The sequence below is a fragment of the Pocillopora verrucosa genome, chromosome 4 (assembly GCF_036669915.1).
Source record: "Pocillopora verrucosa isolate sample1 chromosome 4, ASM3666991v2, whole genome shotgun sequence".
In the NCBI taxonomy this organism is placed as follows: Eukaryota; Metazoa; Cnidaria; class Anthozoa; order Scleractinia; family Pocilloporidae; genus Pocillopora; species Pocillopora verrucosa.
This window is the reverse complement of record NC_089315.1, coordinates 1,613,494-1,636,419: the sequence shown is the minus strand read 5'-3', so window position 1 is coordinate 1,636,419 and position 22,926 is coordinate 1,613,494. Positions and strand designations below refer to the sequence as shown.

At 37.3% G+C, this 22,926-nt stretch overlaps 1 protein-coding gene across 5 annotated transcripts in view; it reads right to left on the bottom strand.

Moving 5' to 3' along the window:
• LOC131772659 (uncharacterized) overlaps window positions 1-22,926 on the bottom strand; it is a 30,134-nt gene that overhangs the window by 5,842 nt on the left and 1,366 nt on the right. The window contains exons 1-22 of one of the 5 annotated variants that reach the window (XM_059088616.2): window positions 22,231-22,286; window positions 11,598-11,826; window positions 10,237-10,311; window positions 9,633-9,769; window positions 9,388-9,426; window positions 8,311-8,817; window positions 7,609-7,989; window positions 7,279-7,329; window positions 6,510-6,788; window positions 6,083-6,260; window positions 5,844-5,980; window positions 5,243-5,329; window positions 4,711-4,805; window positions 3,830-4,033; window positions 3,392-3,460; window positions 2,943-3,048; window positions 2,678-2,848; window positions 2,242-2,299; window positions 2,014-2,131; window positions 1,576-1,619; window positions 990-1,119; window positions 352-458 (exon numbers count right to left, since the gene is read on the bottom strand). In XM_059088616.2, the coding sequence (XP_058944599.2) occupies window positions 352-458; window positions 990-1,119; window positions 1,576-1,619; window positions 2,014-2,131; window positions 2,242-2,299; window positions 2,678-2,848; window positions 2,943-3,048; window positions 3,392-3,460; window positions 3,830-4,033; window positions 4,711-4,805; window positions 5,243-5,329; window positions 5,844-5,980; window positions 6,083-6,260; window positions 6,510-6,788; window positions 7,279-7,329; window positions 7,609-7,989; window positions 8,311-8,817; window positions 9,388-9,426; window positions 9,633-9,769; window positions 10,237-10,311; window positions 11,598-11,803 (3,179 nt within the window). In that variant the 5' untranslated portion in view covers window positions 11,804-11,826; window positions 22,231-22,286. Of the gene's footprint in view, window positions 1-351; window positions 459-989; window positions 1,120-1,575; window positions 1,620-2,013; window positions 2,132-2,241; window positions 2,300-2,677; window positions 2,849-2,942; window positions 3,049-3,391; window positions 3,461-3,829; window positions 4,034-4,710; window positions 4,806-5,242; window positions 5,330-5,843; window positions 5,981-6,082; window positions 6,261-6,509; window positions 6,789-7,278; window positions 7,330-7,608; window positions 7,990-8,310; window positions 8,818-9,387; window positions 9,427-9,632; window positions 9,770-10,236; window positions 10,312-11,597; window positions 11,827-13,117; window positions 13,237-13,804; window positions 13,880-19,887; window positions 19,931-22,230; window positions 22,287-22,926 lie in introns of those variants that run through there. The other 4 variants (XM_066165518.1, XM_066165519.1, XM_066165515.1 and 1 more) reach the window with 4 other exon arrangements.

The window sequence follows — 22,926 nt, the reverse complement described above, 5'->3', positions numbered from 1 at the left end:
AAACACTTAGTTTAAACCACACAGGCGACTAGTGCTTTTCAAGAGCACTGATTGGCTATTTCGTAGGTGATCAGGAAGTACTATTCACTTCCAGGCAGCCGAAGAGACGGAGTTAAATTTCCGACCATTTTACGGTATAATGACTGAAAGGACTAATTCTTTTGGTTTCCTAGTTACATATTCTAAAACAATTGTTCACTTCGATGTCGGTGAAAGAGGGGGATATTTACCATAATATACTTGATTGAGTATAACCCGTCTTTTTATCTCTATTTGTTAGAGTGGATTGAGATGACTCAATTGCCTTTATTAAACCTAATTGATTAAGTAAAACGTCAAAATTATACAAACCTCCATAAAACACCGTGAAGAATAAGTGTAACAATAATTCCCAACAGCGAAAGAGAACAACCAACCACAGTAATATATCCTAAAGTTTTCTGGTGTACCGACTGTTTCTAGAGGGAAATCAGGTAAAATAAAATAAAAATTTTATGTTGCTTTGAATATTGCTTTGTGGCTTATGACAAATGCTGAACAAACTGTTTTCTCTGACGAGGAAAAGAGAATATAGCTGGAATGGTGCATCAACATTACCTATCTGCTAATTAATCTGGAAGCGGCTCTATTTTGACCGAGAATTAACAGCATTACTATTTTTTAAACAGTCTTCCCCCTTTAAAAGTCAAAACTCTAAGAGATGTAATAGAATCATTGGGACTATTTGCCTTATTTGTTTAAAATTGCAGTCCAGGTCAACTGATTTTCAAGCAGATCCACAGCCGTAATTTATGATTCCTGGGTTTTAAACGGAAAAGTCATGATAATTTTAGTGCAACAGCTGATTTATGATTCACGATTCCGCTTCCACCCCCGAAAACAACATCCTTTAGTAATCACTTCTCTGCTTAACTTTATCATGATACAGTGAGATTGAGTGACTTTGGTCACTCTAAGTGGCGAAAGTATTAAAACAATTGTCAACTTACAGAGGATATCCCAGACGGATCCATCAAAACTGCAAAATTTGTCAAGTGGTTACATTCACAGGTAACTGTGTCATTTCTATGAGACGCCAACTCACAACCATCTTTCGACCAGCCTCCACCTCTGGAATTTCTGAATTGACAGACTTTGATTACTGAACAAGGTTGTCTAAGGATTGACTTAATCATTCGCTCTTTCCTCACATATTTCTCAGTTACCAAGCTTAAAAGAACAACTCAGAGTTCTTCCTCTAGAGTCGCCACCTTAGTCTATCTCTGACGTTAAGCATTACAGTTATGAAAGATACCAGGTTTAGGATCATAGCCATTTATGAGAGTACACTTGATAACGGTAAAAAGAGGTTTCTGTACTACAAATTCATGTAATAGAAATCGCTTAGGGAGAAACGTGCTTCTCAGATTTGCTATCTTAACTTTCTTTAATCACTCTCCACGGTTCATGATTGTGTCCTTGCACTTTAAGATTATGCATCAAGATTTCTCTTCAATTTCTGAGATTTATGATTCCTTAGTAGCCATGATGAAGCTTTTGCGCCTTAAAATTTCTCTATTGTTATTTATAACTTACATGGTATAATCCCAATAAACGCAAATCGCAGTGCTTTGGTTCTCCTAAGAAGAAGTAATTAAACAAACTGAGGTGAGATTTTATCGCCATGCATTTTCTCCTCATAGCACATGAAGTCAAAGTGATGAACCATGGCTGTTTTAATACGGGAAATTCCCACTTTCTTGACGCGAAAGGGATGAAATACAACCTGAGACCCCAAAACACCCCATACCTACTTCCTTGCACGATCGCTTATGCAATCGTGGAATGAGCTTCACCGCCTTGCTAAAAAAATTACCTCTGTAAACCCTGCACTAATCTCTATGTCTTGGGTAGGGACAATTAATAATAATAGCGACCCGTATGGCCGATGCACATAGGTCGACAGTTTGTTTTCATAAGCTCTTCATTGACAATTTCAACTATGAATTTGCGGGTATCACATGATGCAATTACCTGAATACCAACGAAATTTATCACAACTGGGTTTTGGAGTTTCACAACAGGTGGCTGCACTGAGCTGGAAATTATACGTGATACCACGCCAGACCGCTGGTCAAATTGTTCATATGCACTAGAATAAAGAATGACAATCTATTTTTTCTCTTTCCTTATCATGATTCAGTGATAATGGAAATGTACAACAAGCATAAGTTTTACAATAATTAAAGCGACAATACGCACCTCTCCTGTGACAGAAACGGAGTCAATGTTCTGAATAAAAAACTGGCTACTTTGGTTCCTGGATTAACAAAAAATACGTAAAGCGACGAATTAAAAAATATATTGATGAAACAACTGGTACTATTTTCTGAACCCAGCACAGTAATTTTCGACCGAATATTGTTAAAGACAAAACCAGGGAAATCACAACAACCAATTGAACCATTGACAAGTATAACAAACACTAAGTGTCTAAAAGTTAGCTTCATTTAAAAGAATGATTCTTGTGCCTCGAAATGCTGGCTGTAAGAAGTGCGCGGAATAGAAGATATTGCCATACAGTGATTAGCTTCATATATATTCATACAGAGTTAGAATTTATTAAAGTCTGTTTGCTTGATTGTTGCTTTCTCACTTACTTGGTTGCATAAAGATATTTGGATGATTTACACTGTACCGTTTGTTGAAGGATGATTTTGTCGATTGAATATTTCTTCTGGTAACTTGATGAACTGCCTTCCACCTTCAGTCCAAGCTGGCGAAGAGAGGATGCCATCCTTATAATCTGAATGATTTGGAAACATCAAAGGTTCTTGCACATTTTCAGGTACAAGTCTTGTTTCCATTGCTAAAAGAAAAAAAGACGAAGACATTGCAATATCGCCAGTACATTTCACACTTTTTTTGGAGAATTTCTTGCTTCTTTGAAAAGCCTTTATTACCTATGTTATCTTTCACCACGCTCAATCTGTCATTTTTTTGTCCAGAAGCTGCCTGAAGTCCGTAATCCTCGATTATTCTGGTCAAATCAGTTGTGGTGTTATCAGTCTATTAGAAAGAGGTAATACAGTTTGAGTGAAATTCAAAAATTAAAATGAAAAGTATAAAGGCCTTCCACAGCGTTGAGGTAAAATTACAATAAGTTAGCGTTGAACAGGAGGGGGAAGGGGGAAGGCGGAAGAATGGTAGCCATTCTGGTAATCAAGGAGGCGGGGAAGTTGAATTCTCCAACAAACTCGTTGACTGAAATTTTCCGCCAATGAAAAAAAAAACGCATTTCGCCAAATTTTTTACAAATTATGCAAACTGAATATACACAAAATACTACGTGTAATCTTACAGAAAAATAGGAGATTTTAGGATAATTGGGACCGGAGAAATGCATTTGTACCTCTTGAAGCTGCTGGAAATCTCTGAGATTGTTCGTGTGAAGAAGATTACTAACGGTTTGAAGAAATCCCTATTGAAAATTACAAAAACAACAGGTTCACATGATATGAAAACAAGATATTTGAATCGCTCCCGGTAGACAGGATTACTACGATATGAGTAGTCTATTATATGACTGTAACTATTGGGCTACAAACTTTATCACTGGCCTACTTTTTGAATTACGAGGTCTCAGGGGGTCAATTTTCTTTTGTTGTTTGGATGAGAGTCAAACCTTCAATGAGGAGATTTAATTCCGAAATGCCCTTGGACTAGAAAAGTGGGATTTGAGTCTTGTTCAGGTCTATCTGTTAAAGAAAGTCAACAAGGTTGCACCATCTAACAATCGAGACAGACTTTGGAAACAAATTAAAGAAGCTTTGTCAAATCGTTCTCTTACTTCAATGTTTGTTGACACTGTCTCACGACTGTTAGCAAACTTTTTGTTGTAAAAGACCACATTCTGTAAAATCTGCGTCGATGTCTTGATATTTCCAGCCATCAAGGAATCGTATTTCTTTGGTTGAGTTAGGGAAGACAGTTCTGTGATAATAGCTGTGATATTTTCGTTGGAGGGATTTGAAGAGTTGAACAAGCCATTCATCTAACGAAAGGAGATAAAAAGCATAAGATCTTTGAAAGTGTTTAGAGAGAAGGTAATGATATCTTTTAAATAGTCAAGATTACGTATATGTTGTGGTTGCATTGACACTTAAATCGGAGCCCTATTGAACGATACTAAGGGAGGAAATGATCCCTCCGTTGTTTTGTTTTGGAGTTCAATGAAAATTTCGGAAATTCAAAGGGGACGACCAATTATAATGGATGCGGCTAAAATGTAGCAATATTTCTCCTAAAAATGCACAAAGTCTCAGTTAAGTACTGGAAACTATAGAGGGAAATAACCGGAAAAATCAGATAGGATTAAATCGGATTATATTCAAGAAATATTGGCCCGATTTCATCAGCGTTCATATCGATAGACATTTTTAAGATTGATCGAAAATCCTCCCAGTTCTTTTTTATCTACCATGTGGGTAACAAAAATGGTCATCCTATGAGTAATGATAAAATGTGTTTACAAATGCAGCTGGGATTGATAAAAAAAAAAATTACTTAAAAAAAAAATCGACACTCAGTCACGGGTTGTTGCCGTGAGTTTTCTGACAGAAGGCTGCTAAGCTTCTACGTTGAAGAGTGGAGTTCATTGATGATAGGCAGAAACAATATTAACCAACATGCCACAGTTCAGCCACTTAGACAATATTAAAAAGTCAAGACCTTTTCTTGTAGTTGATTGAATTCTTGACTGATACACTCCCCGTAGTCAGGATACCCCCACACACCGTCGTTTAAGCATTTCCTTTTGGCCACACCTAAAGTAGGACGGAAGAGACATTTATCGTCGACATAAGAAACCTTGAAGCATCGAATTAAACTGACAGTATGTCTTTTAAAGTGAAACCTTCACTCAAGAGACGTCCTCAGGCCAAGCATAGGGAAACTTTTCCATGGATAGAAGTGTCTGTTTGAAAAGGGAAGTTCTACTTTTTAACTCGTGGATATGCGAAGCATAGGAATATAACTTGACTCATATTCTGCACTGTATATCCACGAGTTCACCATAGTGTCATTATTTTCAAATCATCAAATAACATGTCTGTTAATGTCGTGTGGGATTCTCTTCTGAACTAAATTCAGGATAAACCGCTTTTTTTGGGTAATAGAACGCTCTGGGTAAACTAGGTGTCTTTGTAATACTCCCATGACGCTTTCTGAATGATTCCACTGATTTTGCCGCTATTTGACTCACCCGCTGCTCCTCTGGGACAGTTCTGCGCGGCAAACTCTCCCTTAAAAGTTCCACTCCAAGATATGTTAAAAAATTCTTTTGGACACGCTGAGGAAAAACGTGTAAGTACAATGCTCTCAAAACCACCTTTATAAAGTGTCTGACCCTGGAAGCTGAAGTAAGACGAGGGGATCCTGCAGCTAGAATTCCTATTGGCTACCCAGCAAGGGCCTAATTGGACCTTTTCTGTCACAGTACTGCCCCTACTAAAGCCACTGTTTGGCAATATAATAGATCCTAAATTAACCAAGTATGAAGTAAAGATCGGTGCATATTAGACTCGTTCTCGTTCGGCGCTGTTAAGAAACTCAAAGGTGGCCATTATCCAACTATCTTTACTTCAAGCTTGTTTAATAAAACATATCCTAAAAATGCCTATGAAATCTCTTGGCTACGTATGTTCTTTGAAACCGAATTCTACATCGTTAAAATGGAGAAGGCGGTGTTAACTTTGGAAAACAACAGCAACAACAGAGAACGTTGCAAAGTTTCACTTTCCCAAATAAAAATCATTAGATTTCTGTCTAATTTCTCAATCCTCGAGAAAATAGATATACCTTACCTTTAACGACGCCAATCGAGTCAACTGTAACATTTTGTAATTTATTTGAGCCCATAACTTCAAGGAGTTTGTTTTGAACAACTGACGAACCTCCTTTCGCGGCAGTTAGGAGCACATCTGCTACGACACTTCCGTTTCTACAATGATGGACCGAATTATATAAGATTTAAAAATCTTAATCATACAGCATGCTGTAACCGAGTTTCAAAGACTAAGATCAAAATTTGTGCTGAAATTACCTGAATCTTACAACTTCTACATCTCTGAAACCATGTACTTCTGTGTATAAAGACATAAGAATATTCTCCAGCCAGGCTGACAGTGTCTTGAATTTTTCAGACAAAGGATCCTTGAGGTCAGACGTGAAAGTCTCATCCGTTAATCTTAAGACAGCTTTGAGAAATGACGGGTCGTCATCTGTCGAAAAAAAAATATTGAAAACCATGTTCGCTTTGATTTATGACGATCATCGCTCAAAAATCACACGGTGTGGAAAATGTACACAACATATTTCAATCCATCAGAAAAATCTGATTTCTCCATACCACGATTCCTTTCTCATGAGGACTTTTCAAAGAGTTTCCATAGAAACTGATACTAAAATGGTGAACTCTAAACATATACCTCATTCACAAACGGCTTTTGAACTTTTATTAAATGATTTACCTTTTAAATTCACTCTTATTCTCCAAAAGGTGTTACCCATTCTGTTGGAGATATGACATTCCACGTCAGACGGCATTGTCACAACATACGTGACAGTTGTTTTGTAAGGTTCCATGATTGTGTGACCCTTGTTCACAGCGTACGAATTTACACCGTTAATAAGAAACGTGACTGTGGGTCTTGGAAAACCAGATGCTTCGCATTGCACCGTCACGCTAGTTTCATACTGTGCTGAGATGATCTCTTCGCGTGGGAAAGACTTCATGAGCGGCGGTGTTTCTTTAAAGAAGCAGCACAACATCAAAATAAACAAAAGTCAGGTGCAGTTTACAATTAGTAAGTTAAAGTTTACTTTTTAAAGATAAGTTGGAGCAGATCTAGCAGGTATGACTTTTCAACAGTGGGGTCCTGTACCATAGGAATTTAGCTGCTAAAGCACTATGGCTTGGTATTGGTATTACTTTTTCATACCAAAGGGTTCACATGCACAGTTAAATTTTATGAAGTCAGGGGAATATGGAGCAACGCAATGGCAAATAAATGTTGCTAATGTGCGCTTAATCTTATACTAAGCTCGAGAACTTTACCGTCGATCAAAAGACTTACTGGAAGAAGAAGAAGAAGAAGGAAAAGTGGCATTTACAGTTGTATCCCGTGTCATGTGATCTGTAAGGTTTTGTGTAAAATTTATACACTTTTACTTGGTTTGGGCTCTCTTTTGATTGACCGAAAGTTTTAAATACTTTGTAGCAATGTTATCAAAACTCACCAAAATCAGTCTTGCAATCACCACTCGCTCCCGTGATGTTACATGCTCTCTCTGCAACGCAAGAAATATCTTTTAAGCGGATACTTTGGGATTGGGAGCGGGCTTTCTGAAATCGTTTTTTTCTGCAGCCATTTGTTATCAAAATGTATTGCGATCTAGCAATAGTAAAATCAAAACATGTTTTCAATAGACACTTCGCTTTATATATTCAGACTGACCATTCATTTCATGTATCTAGTCGTGATATTTGAAAGAGACGAGTTACCATTATATTTATAGCATTTCTAGATATTTCTTATGACTGTATCAACACACTTCAGTTACACAGACCTTTCTCACACACATATGAACTGTGTCTCGTTGTACACTGGCCAGTTTGCCACCGCCCTTGACTATCATTACGAATCATTTCCGCACAAACGTCAGGATCTGGAGAGGGCTCACCCGCTGACCAGAAAGTAAAATTGCCAAGTGGCGATCCGTCTGCCCAAGTGAATTTTCCTGAGGGTCCTTGCGCCCGCAAACCGATCCAGATTTGAAAAGGTTGATGAACACCAAGGCTAAAGACAAAATCTTGTTCTTTCCTGCTGGTAATTTTCGCGAGATGCGCTCCGTCCCTCTGACAAAGATCTTCAGCATCAGTCCATCTTCTGTGATGGTTTGAGTACTTATAACAAGATGACTGATAATGTTTCCATCCATTGTTACAAGCTACAATAAATGCGTTTTGAAAAGGTTCAACCTTTTTTATAAAACTTAAGACAACATGGTAAATCAACAGGGTACCCGTTGTTTAAAAAAAGTTTCGAGTATGAAAAGTTCCAATCTCCCTTTAACCTACTTTTGTTTCCTTGAGAAATTTACTTGAACGTTTCAATAAGATTTTTGTAAATCTTCCATGAGCCGTCGTTCCTTATTGCATTCCTTTAAATTTTTGGCGGAAATTAGCATGCGGGCAGCCAATATTGATCCACTTACGCTGCCCAACATTTGACGGTTACATTAAATAAAGTACGTTTTGTCGGTACTTACGAACTATGCACCCAATTTCGTCAGAGTTGTCAGTGCAGTCTGCTTTGCCATCGCACACATTTTGCAGTGGAACACAACTATCGGTGGGGCATCTGTACTGTTTTGTGGTGCACCAGCCACCGCGCAAAGTTCGGCAAAACGTTTCGTCGCTTCCGTCTCCACAATCGTTATACGCGTCACAAACAGCTGATTGAGGAATACATCTCCCATTCCAGCATCGAAAATTATCAGTTTTATTACACTCATCACATCCAAGTTCATCACTTCCATCTTGGCAGTCGTTCACTCTGTTACATAACCATGGATTTGGTATACAGTGTTCATTCCTGCATCTAAACGCTGGAGCTACCGTGCCGCATTGCATAACGCCTTGTATTTCTGAGCAGTAGGTCTCGCGCTGATCATGGATAACACCCTTACAGCATCCCCAGTAAGTCTGATACGGCAACCAGTGATTGATGCCTCCACACGTGTAATTCACACAATTTGCTGATCCCGCCTGGCAACCTGCGTTGAAAGATCAACAAAAATGATGCAGTGTGTGATGTTCCACTACGATAATAGAAAAAGTAACAATGTCATCATTCTGCTCCCCATTACTGTGATTATAATCAATGTTATTGTATCGCGATAAGCTATTTCTACTTATTGTATGATTAGCAATTACGCCTGCACACATATGTAGGTTCCAGAGTTCAAAATAGGACCTCTCTTCAAAACTGTACCTTGTCATCAACATTTAATAAAAAAGTTAAATAAAAATACTCTGAAATATTTCGAACATATTAGCTTGATTTTGTCTTTCTTAATTTTAGTGTAAATTGATCAATTTGTAGAAAAGATAAGAGCATTTTCTAAACCTTTGAAAAGTGTTTCGACTTGTGTGCACCGAGAATGTGATTTTTTTGGTAAAAATATCAGAAAAAAAAGATGATTTGGACAGCTCGTGGATTTGTGAGTAGGTATGTATGTTGACTCGCTACTTGTTAGTCATGCCCACAGATCACTGAACGCACCTTGACTCGAATGCATGCAGTTTTTGTACTGCCTATAACAATCGTACGGTAAACAACTTACTTGCCACAGCTCTTTTCGTGCGACTTCCTATTTTTGATTCTGTCAGAAGAGATATCATTAAGAGAAACAATGGTTAAAAAAGAAACGAGAATAATAAAAAACTATTCAAATAATGCATACTTGCAAGAACAAGGCAATTATGAACCTAGAACTGAAACAAATAAACCATACAAGACGGCACGGAGTCCCTTCCTTTTCCCTACTAAGGGGAGTGGACAGTGACCTATTACTAGAGTTAAACTTACCCTCCGAGTGAGGAAAATGCAGGTCACTTTCCACTGCAACATTCGATATTTGGCCGCAGTTGGACTTAAGAGTAATAGAAGCTGCCAGTTGCTTTAGAATTGCGTCTTCACAATCTATTGGATTGTCCAACAAGTTCCTTGAAACAAAAGCAAAAATATTAATGAAAATATATCAGGTGACACTCTTAGCCTGTACATGTTATAAGCGTACATTGAGATGGCAATGGATACATCCTAACAGAATCATGGGGGAAAAAAGGGGTGGTGGGTGGTGAAATAACTTTTACCATACGAAGGCAAGCTTTAGATGATCTTGGTCTTCGAGAAGATTAAAAAGAGAAAAACATTTTTCACAAGAGCACTCAGAATCATTCCTTCACGTAACAAACTTTTGGGTACAATTCTTCTTTCACGTGTTTCCCGAGTATCAGTCATGTAAAGAACACATCTTTTAGGTCTCTCATAGCTGCGTAAAGAGGAAATCTGTGATTCAACATACACGAGTGATAAAACAATGAAAGGGACATGAATTTTTCGTAGAAATCCAACGGATTTCGACGTTAAAAACCGGCTTACAAGATACAGTTACCCATATGAAACTTACAGTACACGTAAGTTCCGTGGAAGATCAGTAACTTGTTGAGATGACAAAGCGGATATCGCGTTACTTGAGAGATCTCTATAACATAAGAATATATATCAGATTAAAATCTAGCTAATAAGTTCTAAAAAAATGGTGTGTTTTTTTCCCTGCTGTCACCCGAAAAAATCTTCTTAGTTGTCACGTTGACACTGGTGACTCATTGTGTGACAGACTATGTAACATCTGCGACGAACACGAAGCTTTACACAGCTAAGAACACATTTTCAGAAATGTTCAGAGTTTGGCAGTTTGTATAAAAGTATAATGAATATCGGATTTTAGAGAGCGGCTTAAGTCGGGGCTCATCAATACAAAGAAATTGAAACAGAAAAAAAAAAGAGAGAATATCGGCGCTTATTACTCAACTGCACAAAGCAGAGCAAAACAACGCGCGAATAGAGTACAAATATCCTGCGATATTGTATGGTTATTTGGACAGCTGGTCATTTTGTACTGTAAAAAACCAGTTGAACCAGTCGGCAGCGCGCGCTACGCTTCTCTATCCGCTTTGCTTTTCCCACTTTATGAGAAAGAGAGACTTAGCAGAAAAAATAGCAGTTTGATAATAAATAACTCAACTAAATAACTCGTTCTTGTATTTTGACTCGCGCTACGGGATCGTCAAACTACGGCACAACTCGTAAAAATGCTGACTCAGGGATACTACACAACAAAAAGTCTATATAAGATCTAATTCCGGTTGCCGTAATTTCCGGTCGGAATAACTTGGTTTAGCTAGCTCTGCTAGAGCAGAGTACTACTCAGGGATCCAGTAATTTTTTTCCCTTTGCCTTTTTTTGGACTGACATATCAGTCAATTTGCATGTAAACAAAAATGTTCTGTGGGCTAAGTTGATTACATATTGAAAGATACGAGAGCCCCAAAATTCAGAGATTAGCTCTTTTTGATGATACAAACTTCTTCATCAGAGAGCAAACAGTTTAAATGAGTGAAAAGTTTCCCCGCTATGAATGACTCCAAATTATTTTTCACCCCGTTAAAATGTAAGAATTTTAAGCAATTTATTCGAGATAAGAATCAAGCTGATTAAACGTTCATTTTCAAAACATAAACAAAACACGTAGCAAAGGTCATTATTGTCTTCAAATTACCTAAATTTTCTTCGGTGAATGTAACGTAACTGGATCTGTAGAATTACCTATGTTGAAATTTTCATTTTCACCTTATTCCAGGAAGCCTTAAGCAAACCAGCCCCAGAGCTATCATCAGCTGTATGATCGAACTATAAATCGAAAGCCTCGCAAACGTGTAAAACCTGGCACCCTAAAGCGAAATATATTTGGTAAGAAAACAAACTCACAGATACTTAGTATTCTGAGGTAGTCGAACGGGGAGATTCTTCAGATTTCGTCCACTGCAGTCGGCCACGAGACCTGGAAAACTTTGCTGTTGGTTTCCTGAGCACGCACAGACTTCGCCGCAGGGAAAATTGGTCGCTTTTTCACCATACACACTCCAGATCAACAGCATTGACAAAAACCTCAGTGTTCTCATGGTAAGCAGCATCAAAAGATTGTGCAACAGCGTGTCTACAATGTCAAAACAAATCAGTTAATATTAACCACCTGGGTTGAATCGTTATTGATGAAAAGATGCCTACCGAGAAATATTTGTCGAAAGTGTGCAGTCGCCAGGTAGCAAATCCATCAATCAGTTCGCTTTTAAAAATAAAATAAGTACTTACGGAAGGGCTGCCTTCTGTGTATAATCTTTTGTTTAACTATAACCATAAATCCATTGAATGGCATTTTCTTTTCAAATGGTAATTTAAAGTTAACTTGTCCTTCTATTTTGAGTAATTGTGTGAGGTCATCGTCTCTCTCAATGTTAATCAAACACTATTGACAATTTGAATAAATGGGTTTTTTTAAGTGTAAAGGAGATTCGTTTGAACTCGTTTATAAGTTTGGAATAGATTTTAAAGAAAAATTAAAATTATTATTGTTATTCTATACTCGACTTTTAACCTTCATTTTCACCTTTAAACGACTGTAGAAGATACCAATTCTCTTTCCAATGGAAATAACTTTTTATTGAAAATTATTTCCTTCTAACAAGAGCGACGATCAACAAGAAAATGTTATCTTCATTTCTGGTGACGGTGTTTTTATGATGCTGATCTGGTTTTCATCATGAACAAAGATCAATCTTTAAGTCGAACAGGCGAATCTCGCTTGGTCAGTGACACTGACGGTGAATAAACCTTTGTCGAATATATCAAACCTGAATTAGTGACCTATACCTTTTAAAGAACTTTGCGGGTTTTTTCTCATTTAAAGCCCAATTCAATGCTAATAATCTATTTAATCATCCATCAATTAAGATATCACAAATAAACATGATAAACAGGAAAACATAGATCTATCTGACATGCCCAAACGCAATACTATATCCGGACGTACCGCCCCTAGTTTGAAGAGGACAGTAGGTCTCACACACGAAACATATTATCATAGGCGAAGCATACAACCTTCGATAGACTCCTTGATAATTCTGGCACACAGTGCGCAAGTTTTTATTTCACCCCAATTTTTGAAGGAGTTACGTAATTCTTAAAATGTTTACTGCCAGTTTCCTCGTCATGATTTAACTACCCAAGTTCATCTTTCCTAGGCTTAATCATCCTTCCCCCCTGGTTTATTTTTGTCTCTTCACAGTTGTTTGACTTTACTGGTAGACTTATACTTTACACTGAGTTCTACTCTATTCGATTCAGAGACAATTTTTCACGACGTAAAAACCAGACGTTTTCCGCCATCTGCTTACGATAAAAGCCCTGGTGAAAAAAAGAAGCAAACAAACAAACAAAAAAACACTTACAGACAGCAACCAGACTACCATGGACGGTTCCCAAAAGTGTACGGTTATATCACTCAAACATTACTTCTGTCAGAGACGTCTGTCAGAAGCATCTTTCGTAAAAGCCGCTCCGATGCTTATTAGCTTTGCGATACCGACATTTAGCGTCATTAAATATATTTGACGCTAAACAACAAGGTATGAAACCCCAGCGGCGTATTGTAGAGCCAGACAATAAAAATGCAATAATGACTCCTAGTGACCAATATCAGGCCTGAGTAACTAACTGACAGAAACCTCTCTTTACATAAGTTACTACGGATACCGGATCACCCCCAATAATTTGAGACGCTCTTTGCACCTTGTAAAAGTATCTTTACTTAAAATGAAAGGATCAATGTTAAACTGGGAAGGAACAAAATGGCTGAGGATGAGCAAGATTTAAATAGATTGCCGATATCAATTTAAGATTCTAGGCTAAATTTTTCAACGGACACAATCATTAAGTGTTCATTTTCAAATCAACAGTTAAATTCAAATTTTTTGCGGTGGATAAGAAGGAAAACGTGCTTAAAATAGCAATTTTCCGCAAAGTCCTTGTGCTAAAAATGCGAGAAATGGAAAATATCTTTAAAAAAATTGACTTCAAGTTCCATTTTTACTCTCAACCGGATTGAAAAAACCTTACAAAGAAAAGGTTAAGTTTACCTTTAAAATCCCCGGTTTGACGACGATGACAACATTTTCCTTCAGTTTATGTAGCACGGTTATCATCATTCGTGACCTTTCCTCTCCACAATTTGATGCATAGCTTAACATGTAATTGTTTTTCATTTCTTGATTTGGTACAAGAGGTACACGTGCTGTCATATTGGCATTACAACACTAACCGATCACGGAGAGAATAAAACAATATATCATCTGTACTATTTGATAGTGATTGCCGTTATTGTGTTTATCATTTGATCCGAGTTTTTCACATCAGTCAGATTCTTAAATGGATCTCATTTATATCACGGCCGGATAAACTAAAAAACGCAGTCGCAACTTCATCGCTACACAAAGACGAGACTAATCATTCACGCTTATTCACATTTATTGTTTTCTGAAAGCGAATTTTCCAAAACAGCCCATTAAACCGAGTAGACTCTTAAAATATACTTTGAGTGCGAATTCGAAATTTTAGAAAGCGCGTTAGTCTTTATTCCTCAAGGAAGAATTATTTCTTCGTCACACTGAGCAGCATGCCTTTGAATGCATTCAAGCGTTCCTTTTGCCAATGATTGTTTCGTTCTTCAAAAAATCATTAAGCGACTGTCGAAAGAGGTCAACCATAAATATGTTAGAAGCGTGCAAAAGCTTTGAAGCCTTGCGACTTAAGAAATACTTAAAAGTGTACTCAGTTCTGTCAAGCATTCCAGCGGTAAGAAAATTGTTGGTGATTTTATTTTCGCCTTGGGGGGGGGGGGGGGGGGAATGGGGGGCGGTATCCGGAGAAATGGATTTCACTATGCCGTGTTTCTGTTCAGTTTTAGATCACAGATGACAGTGTCGCTCAGAAAATATTATTAATCACTGACACACCCGCATGCGGCTCAAATGTAACTCTCTCGTTCTTGCTACGTTTTGACGTCATCTGAGAACCGCAACTGAACAAACACAAAGCGAATATGGTTGATCAAGCATATTCATGTCTTTTATATGTTTACAGTTTTCAACTTAGCTCCATTGAGCCATTTTCTTTCGTGATTATTTGACTACAATAAACTGCTAGATGTTAACAAGGATTTCCAATTTGTTAGTAACAATAGAGAGAAGCCAGGTTGCCTGATCGCTTCTTCCACAAACCAAAACATGTTATGCACAAAATGAAAGAAAATAGTCCACTTTTAGTTTAAGAAGAAGATGTTCACTTTCCACCTACTATGGCCTGGTATGGTAAGTCTACTTCTGACGCAAGAGTATGGATGACAATAAATTCGAGTGTTGCTCGAGGAATTTCACACACAAAGTTGTCAATTTTATTTGAAGTTAGCACCCCCATGTGAGTGATAAATTTAAGAGGTTTTTTTGCGAAAGATTCCGAATTCATGCGTAAAATTTTGACAAGGGATAAAAGAGCTCCCTCTAGGACAATAGTTCCACATGGCTCTGAGTTTCGATTGATTTTCAATCCTGGTTTTAAAAAGCGAAAAAAATCTTGATATAGATAATATATCCTTCCTTTATTTGCCTTCATAAGAACAATTTCATTGTCCATCGGTAAAAAACCAGCCTTACTAAAAACTACAGAAAAGTCTAGTTTTTCCCTTTCTGCAAGGACACAGCGGCAAAAATGAGTGCGCATGCTTTTAACTTGCGAGAAATGTATGCGTACAAAGGAATGGAAACGACAAGAATTCCATAGTAAGGGAAGGTACGTTTTTTCTTGGGGGGGGGAGGGCTGGGAAATTTTGGTATTTTTTCCAAAAGAAAGTGTTGGCCCTCCCTCATGTTTTGATTAAAAAACTCCTCACCCCCCCACTTTTAGGTGACTGACAAAAGTGTGACCCTCCCCTCACTACCACATGGTATGCTCCATGCCATAGAAACCTCTGACTCAAATCCAGAGTCTGACAGTGACAGTGACAGCGACAGGGTAGAGGGCATTGTTGGATCTTCTAGTAACTCTTCAGAGATTAATGACTCAGGAGATCAGGCAGCGGATAGACAACAGCTGGAACAAGAAACCATACCCGAGTCAAGTACGTCACGATACGGACGGAAAAGGACACCAGTACTCCGAGTAAATTATGTGTCATGGAATAATATACATGTAGACACCCAGTAACCTTGTAAAACTAGTACCTGCACCGAATTAAAAGAAACAAGTTGAAAAGAAAAAATAACAAATGGAAAATAACATCACAAAAATCTTCATTAAAAATTCTGGAAGAGGTGTGACCCTCCCCTTGAATAGCTGAAAAAGAGGGTATGGCCCTCCCCCTTTGGTGCTCACTTTCACTGATGACCCTCCCCTCTGAGGTCCCAGCCATCCCCCCCCCCCCAAGAAAAAACGTACCTTCCCTAACACTATCAAGGCAAAATGGCGAAATTTTGAAAATTCCCATGGATTGTTTCCATTTCGCGGGGATAAGCTTAAAACGAAACAGATAAGGTTCAAGTTTTTAGGAAAGTTTCTGTTGAACCTTCTCCTTCTCATATCTCACTCAACGAAAAAAGGTACTTTGGTAACAGATGTAAATTTAGTGACTAAACGGTTGAAGAGCCCGGTGTAATATGGCTACGAAGTTCGCAGCACCTGCTATCGCTTTAGCGCTTCTTGTCATCGCTTCCTCAGTAGACAAACCCCTGGAGGAAAAGTTTGTTCTCTCGGCGGAAAAACCCGTGTCAGCTTATGTTTGCAGAAGAAGAATCGTAGCCCTGAATGTTCAATGACTCGAGTAGCGGAGCATGCGCACAATTTTTGCAGCCGTGACTTTAGCTAGCAGTTCCATGACATAATGTTTCTTCAAAATTCGAACTGCGCCATTGCTTCTGCTGACGCGTCATATCACTAGGTGTAACTATGATCTCGTTTATCCCCATTAAGTCTACCGAGAAAACAATATAAAATCCATGTTAGCCACACAAGGGTTTCAGTCAGTTACCAAAACGAACGACACTTAAAGACCGATCGTAAATTACGCGAGATGAATAATTTCTCATTCGAGGCATATTTCGTAGTATGTCTATGATAGCGTGTCGAATGTGTCTCATCTTCCAGCAATAAATGACAGGGTTCAAAGATGAATTAAGAAACATGAGAGTCAACGAGAAAAGATATAACTGTTTTTTAGCAATGCTCGAGTCACGGCAGAATCGAACAACAGCCATGCAAATAAAAAAAGGCAAATAACTGGCTAAGAACACGAGATAAACGTAGAGTACGCCAACTGTAGTCTTAACAACGGCAGCATAATTAGTCATTATTCCAGACTGAGTTTCATCTACAACTAGCAAGGACTGAATCTGATTCTTGTGCCGTCGAACTGTTAAATACATCTTGATGTACGCCACAAATGAGATGATGAAACCAAAGGCTAAAATGAATAAGTTGAAATAATCCCGAGTGCCGCGTAGTTCCCAGAACATCGTGAAAGAAACAGATGCACTCAAGACCCATATGGAAATCACCACAATAACAATACGCTTGTGAGTCACGAGCTCCTGGTATCTGAGATGAAGATGAATAGCTAAGAACCTGTCTACACTTACAGCCACAACGGATAAGAACGAAGAAGCTAAAAACAAATTGGCCGAAATATAAAACACTCCGTAATTGTTGCAGCTAGGATGGTTCAATTGTAACCATTTGACCAGAAGCGAAGAGTAAATTGGCTGAGCAAGTAAACCAATACTAACATCAGAAATAGCGATGCTAAATAACAAAGCTTTCAAAGTCTTCGGCAGAGATGTAGTTTTTTGCATCGCGTACATTGTCACAATGTTCAACAAGATAGCGGTGTACGTAAGAAAATTATTGAAGACACAGTTAACAATAAAAGTCGCCCGAAGCTCTCTCAAGTCTGAATGAGAGGGTAAAAGCAGCATAGATTCTGGTGGTGCACACAACAATCCATTCACCATAATTGACGAGAACAAAATGCTCTACCAACTTATACTAGGAAACTTAATTTCTCGTCAAGATTATTGATATTTCCCTCTGAAGTTTTTCGGATAATCCGCAACGAAAAGCGCTTTTTCATTCGTTCTTGGAATTTGTTATGACGTCGCAAGATGCATTATGCCAACCTGTGACCATCTGGCTGAATACGAATGGCTCATCATAGTTCTTAATCATGTTGGGATCCTAAACAGTCTCTTTTTGTTTCAAACTCTTGGGAATAGTGAACAAGATTTTTCTAAAGAAAAAGGATTTTGAAGCTCTGTTCATTAGCAAATTGATTTCAACTTAATGCTGGTATTCTCATCTTCTCTCTTCTCTTATTACGATGGATGAGTGACAAATTAACTTTTATTATTCATCAATAATTCATTTGCGGTAGTCGTTAGAACAAGCTGTGGCCTAATTCATCGTTGTAGGCTAATCCATCGCTTAGACGGAGGGCTAACGCTCGAAACGTCAGCTTTGGAACTCTTTATGGTTGCTAATATACGTTATCATCCCATGATCAGTTGATAATGCTAAATTACCCTAATACATAACGAGTCGAGGAAAGTTTATGCATCACTGCTGTCATCTTCCTTGTCAGTCTACTTTTCAGCCCCGCTGCCTCGTACCCAGACTCTCTCAAATAAGTAAACAAGTGCACTGTTTTGACGGAGGCCAGAAAAAAAAAATTCCTATTATGTTAACCACCCTTACTATTGCTATCTAAAATATTATAAGCACCGACTTATCTCTGAGTGCAAAGAATTCAGTTCACGAATACCAATAATAAAATATTTATGTCATTAAGATCCAAAGCACTTGTCGATTATTTTTTTGTGTAGTTTGTATTTATTTTATTTCTCCTATTTTCACATACTTCCTCGTTAGTGTTTTTTTTTTGTTAAGTTTGTTGAGGTTTTTCTTTGTCAGTTAAACCTCTTTTGCACGTGTTTCATTCCGCACGTAATTTCGCAGTACTCTTTTATTCAAAGCCAGTTTCTTTTACGCAGAATACGATTTTTCAGTCAGTTTACTAAAGTCGCACTTGGCTATGTGTTAGCTATATAAATAATTTGAGAAGATAACGCTTACACCGTTACATTCATACACGGTTAGTGAAATGGATGAGCTAAGGAGATTATGTACAAGAGAGGACAGATTCTTATCCACACGAGGACATTTACTGTTCTCAGAATATTAAATGAATGATTCGTATTGATTGCATATTTCAATCGAAGAAGATTTTGAAACATATTTTAAGAGCACCGAATGCAAAGATCACCTGAATGTGAACTCAGCTCGCAGAAAAGCTACTTCAAAATCTGACATAAAAATACGACAAGTTCTACTCACAAGACGTGTTTTTCTTTCTAAAATAATGAATTTAACCATTGTAATATTCGTACATGTATACGTAATGACATTGTTTCTTTCCTTTCGAAGGGAAAATTCCCTCATATTGATAAACCCGGTTACCATATCATGTTTCAAAACAGGAGAAATTCAGGTATTTTATCAATATCTATTTGATAAATATAGAACATATTGATTACTTGTTAGAAAATGAGTGCTTCGACTTTTTTTTTCATGAATTGAGGTTAGTATAAAAAAACGAACAAGTTGTTGTAGCTCTTGCGGATTGGCTATGAAAAACGATATGCAAAATTTCTGACAAATCGAAAAATTCCTTAAAAAAGTCTTTCAAACAGTTGCGTACAATATATATCACAGGTAATCAATCTCTCTCCACCTCATCAAACTTTGACTCATAGATTTTTAAGATTCATTTAAACTGAAACGACGGCATTATCGTTTTCCACACCAACAAATCTAACTGTTACATCTATTTTATAAACAATCGGTTTTTGCGGAAAAAAGGAACTTATTCTCCTGTTTTAAGGAAATAATGGAATAAATAAATAGGTAAATAAATAATGGAATGATGATAATGATACTGAACAACAATAATAATTAGTTTAAACAACGACGCGAACTTGAATTCTCTTTCCCTCTTTCACTTAAACATCGCCGTAATTTTTCTCCTTGTTTATGTGATTAGGTCCTAATCATGGCTTTAAGCCATAGCACTAAGAGCTTCGTTATTTATCTTGATTAGGTACCTTATTTAAGTACAAACCTGGGTCTCCAGTACTCCTCAGAGCTTGAAAATTCAGAGTCCTGCCAAAAGAGAGCTATTAATTCCTGCGTACCTTTACACTCCCGACTCAGGGTAAATTGGAACCACATATACTGAAAAATCTGAACATCAACCCGAAATTCACTGGCAATATCAAGAAAAAAGATCTTATTTCACTTTGAGCAATATATATATCCTTACGTGGGCTTCAAAATTGTTATTTTTGAACATCGAATTTTTCATTTTTTAACCTGATATAGAACTTGCAACAACGCTTTTGGAGATTCATCTCTCTCAAAGAGAAGAAAATTTAAATGTTTTGGTTATATTTTAATGAAACTGCGTGGGCGCTTTTGTTTTTTTTGTTATCGCTTTTGTTGTCTTAAAATTGCTCTACCATCAAAAGAGATGGGTTATTGTTTAGTTTAGTTGTGATGCACCTCTGAGTATAAGGAGTCCATAAGGCATAAGAATGATAAAAACAAATCTTTTCTCTATCGCATTTCAAATTTGTTGTTTTTGATCCTCTAGATCTGCTCAAAGCTTGCAGGATTTCGGTGAAAATGTGACTTAAAGAATTCCAAAGCCTTTCTAATGAGGAAGAATTATCAGAGGAAGATCTTAATCTTTTCTTATCTGTAAGCTTCTATAAATTTTGAAGGTGTTCCTTTTTACGTAATTAACGACAGGAAGTCGATGTTCCATTCTCGGTGATTTAAATATAACTTGGAATATCGTGTTAATTAAATTCACGATATAAAGAAATCAAAGAGCGAATCTCGCTATGTTCTTGGGCTGTGGGGTTAATTTTTTTGATGACACCGTACCTTGAAACAAAGTGCTTTTGATATTTGGCTCATCCCAAACTTTAAAGAAAAGAGTTTATTGTTCTGTACGTCTGTGCAAACTCTTGGAATACTCGTCTTTAAAAATAAAATATTTGTGAAGTCTGAAGGTACTCAATATACCACCCTTGACAGAGTAGAATACTTGAGACATATTTGATGCCTTCGAAGTGTGATGTTGGCTGATCGTTGTTCCAATATTCAGTTCTTTTTATGTAAGCCTATCATTTTCTGATCAAGCTACGGATTAAAGAACCTTTCAATATTTATATTATACATAGCAGAATGATTTCTCCTTAAACTTAAATTTTTCATTTTTCTCTCTGCACTCAAAACCGCAGACCGCCAGCAACGCAGGCTACTTAAACTTCAGCTCGGTTAGCAGAGCATTTGTAAACAAAACGAGAAATTTGTTGTTTACAGATTCTTATCAATGCCTGTTATGAAAAAATTTTCTCAACATTTTAACGGCGTAAATAAAACAAAAAAAAAAAATCCCCAATGCCATATACTGCAGCGCTTTCCATTTCCCTTGCATGAGACACCGCGAGGTCATTTTGATAGCTGCGAGTGTGTTACCAACCATAAATTGAAAGACTGTCACTCACGAATTCATATTGCTTCCGCCTTTAATGGAGGTGAATTATTCAGACATCAGTTTTAGATTTATGTTGGCAGTTTATTTGTTGTTTGTAAACTTCCGATTAATTATAACAACACACAATTGACATAGTAGTGTCGACTTTTAATAGCGTTCATACCCCAACATACTATGAGGATCTACCTCGATAGCGCTTCATTTATCCTTCCTCCGCAAAAATCCTTTTAAGTTATACAGATCTGGAAGCAAACGAATGAAATGGCGTTGTAAAAAAGCCGACAATCAGGCTCGGAATTTTCAGTTTCTGAGCGGAAATAAATTAACGACTCTGATAAATGTTATTGATATTCCAAGCTTGAACATATCTGATCAAGGGGTGTTCACATAGGGAGTATTTTGCCGAATGAAATTATTCGCTTGAAGTAACAGTAACGTTAAGATCTGACAGCTGAAATGTTCAAAAGCACCTTTACATACCGCATACTACCAAAAGATCTTAGAGCAACTCGTTGGTTTTGTTGAAAATTTTCATCCAGGTTAGTTCCGAATGGCTCAGCAATGAGAATACACAGGATCTTCTCTGCGCACCTTTGGATTTCAAATCAGTTGACGCGGTCGTTCACCCTGACATTTTTACAAAGACTACCAAATCCCGAAATTTCGTTCGAACTTTACGGTCCACTACGAGTTTTTCAGTTATGTTCATTTAATTGAAATCTGCAGGCAGTTGTTTCAAAATCAGTAAATTTAACTTAATTAGAAGTAAGCAGTTATGGTGTTATCAACAGAAACACCAAAGTGCGAGAGATACAAATACTCTTCGAATTTAAACTTCGTTTTACTTAAAAGATTATGTCTTACATACAAGAGTAGCAAAGAAACAGATATTCGACTCACCTTCCAAACCGTTTTTCTCCTTTGATCAAGATCGTGCGATGAACGTGAAATGATTACATCGCACTTTGTCAGACAGCAGACAAGAACAGTTGACAAACTTGGCTTTTAGTTATTAGCATATCAATTTTCAAAAAAAAAAGTGCTTGTTTTCCGGTTCCTTGTTTTTCGTTGACGCAAAGTTGATCATAACCATTGTTGAACTGATAAAAAGTACACCTACGTACACTGCTATTGTTTACTTTGCAGCAAAATGTAAAAGCTCCGTTATTAATTAATATGTAGATTTTGCGTCATTAATGTACTCTGCTGAAAACTTCAGAACGTATCAAAAAAAAAGTCTTACTGGGTGGTTTTTAATGTGTATCTCAACGGACTAAAAAGTTAACGAGACGAGAATCGAAAATATTAATTGTAATACTCAGAATTGGTTTTAATGTTGCGATCCCAAAAAATTGTTCTGACGCCGAACCGCATCTTGTCATCGGTTTGAGCAGTATACCTTAAAAATTCAGAAGAAACAATCGAGATGAGAGACGGTGGCCAAAAAAATAAATTTTGGATAGTATGCAAAGTTGTTTTAATCATGTGGTCAGGAAATATTCTTCTTTTGGGAAACTATTAAATTCGGAGTGAAATTCTACCGCAATATGGTGACAAACTATTTCCTTTATATATTGGAACATCAAACTTAATTTC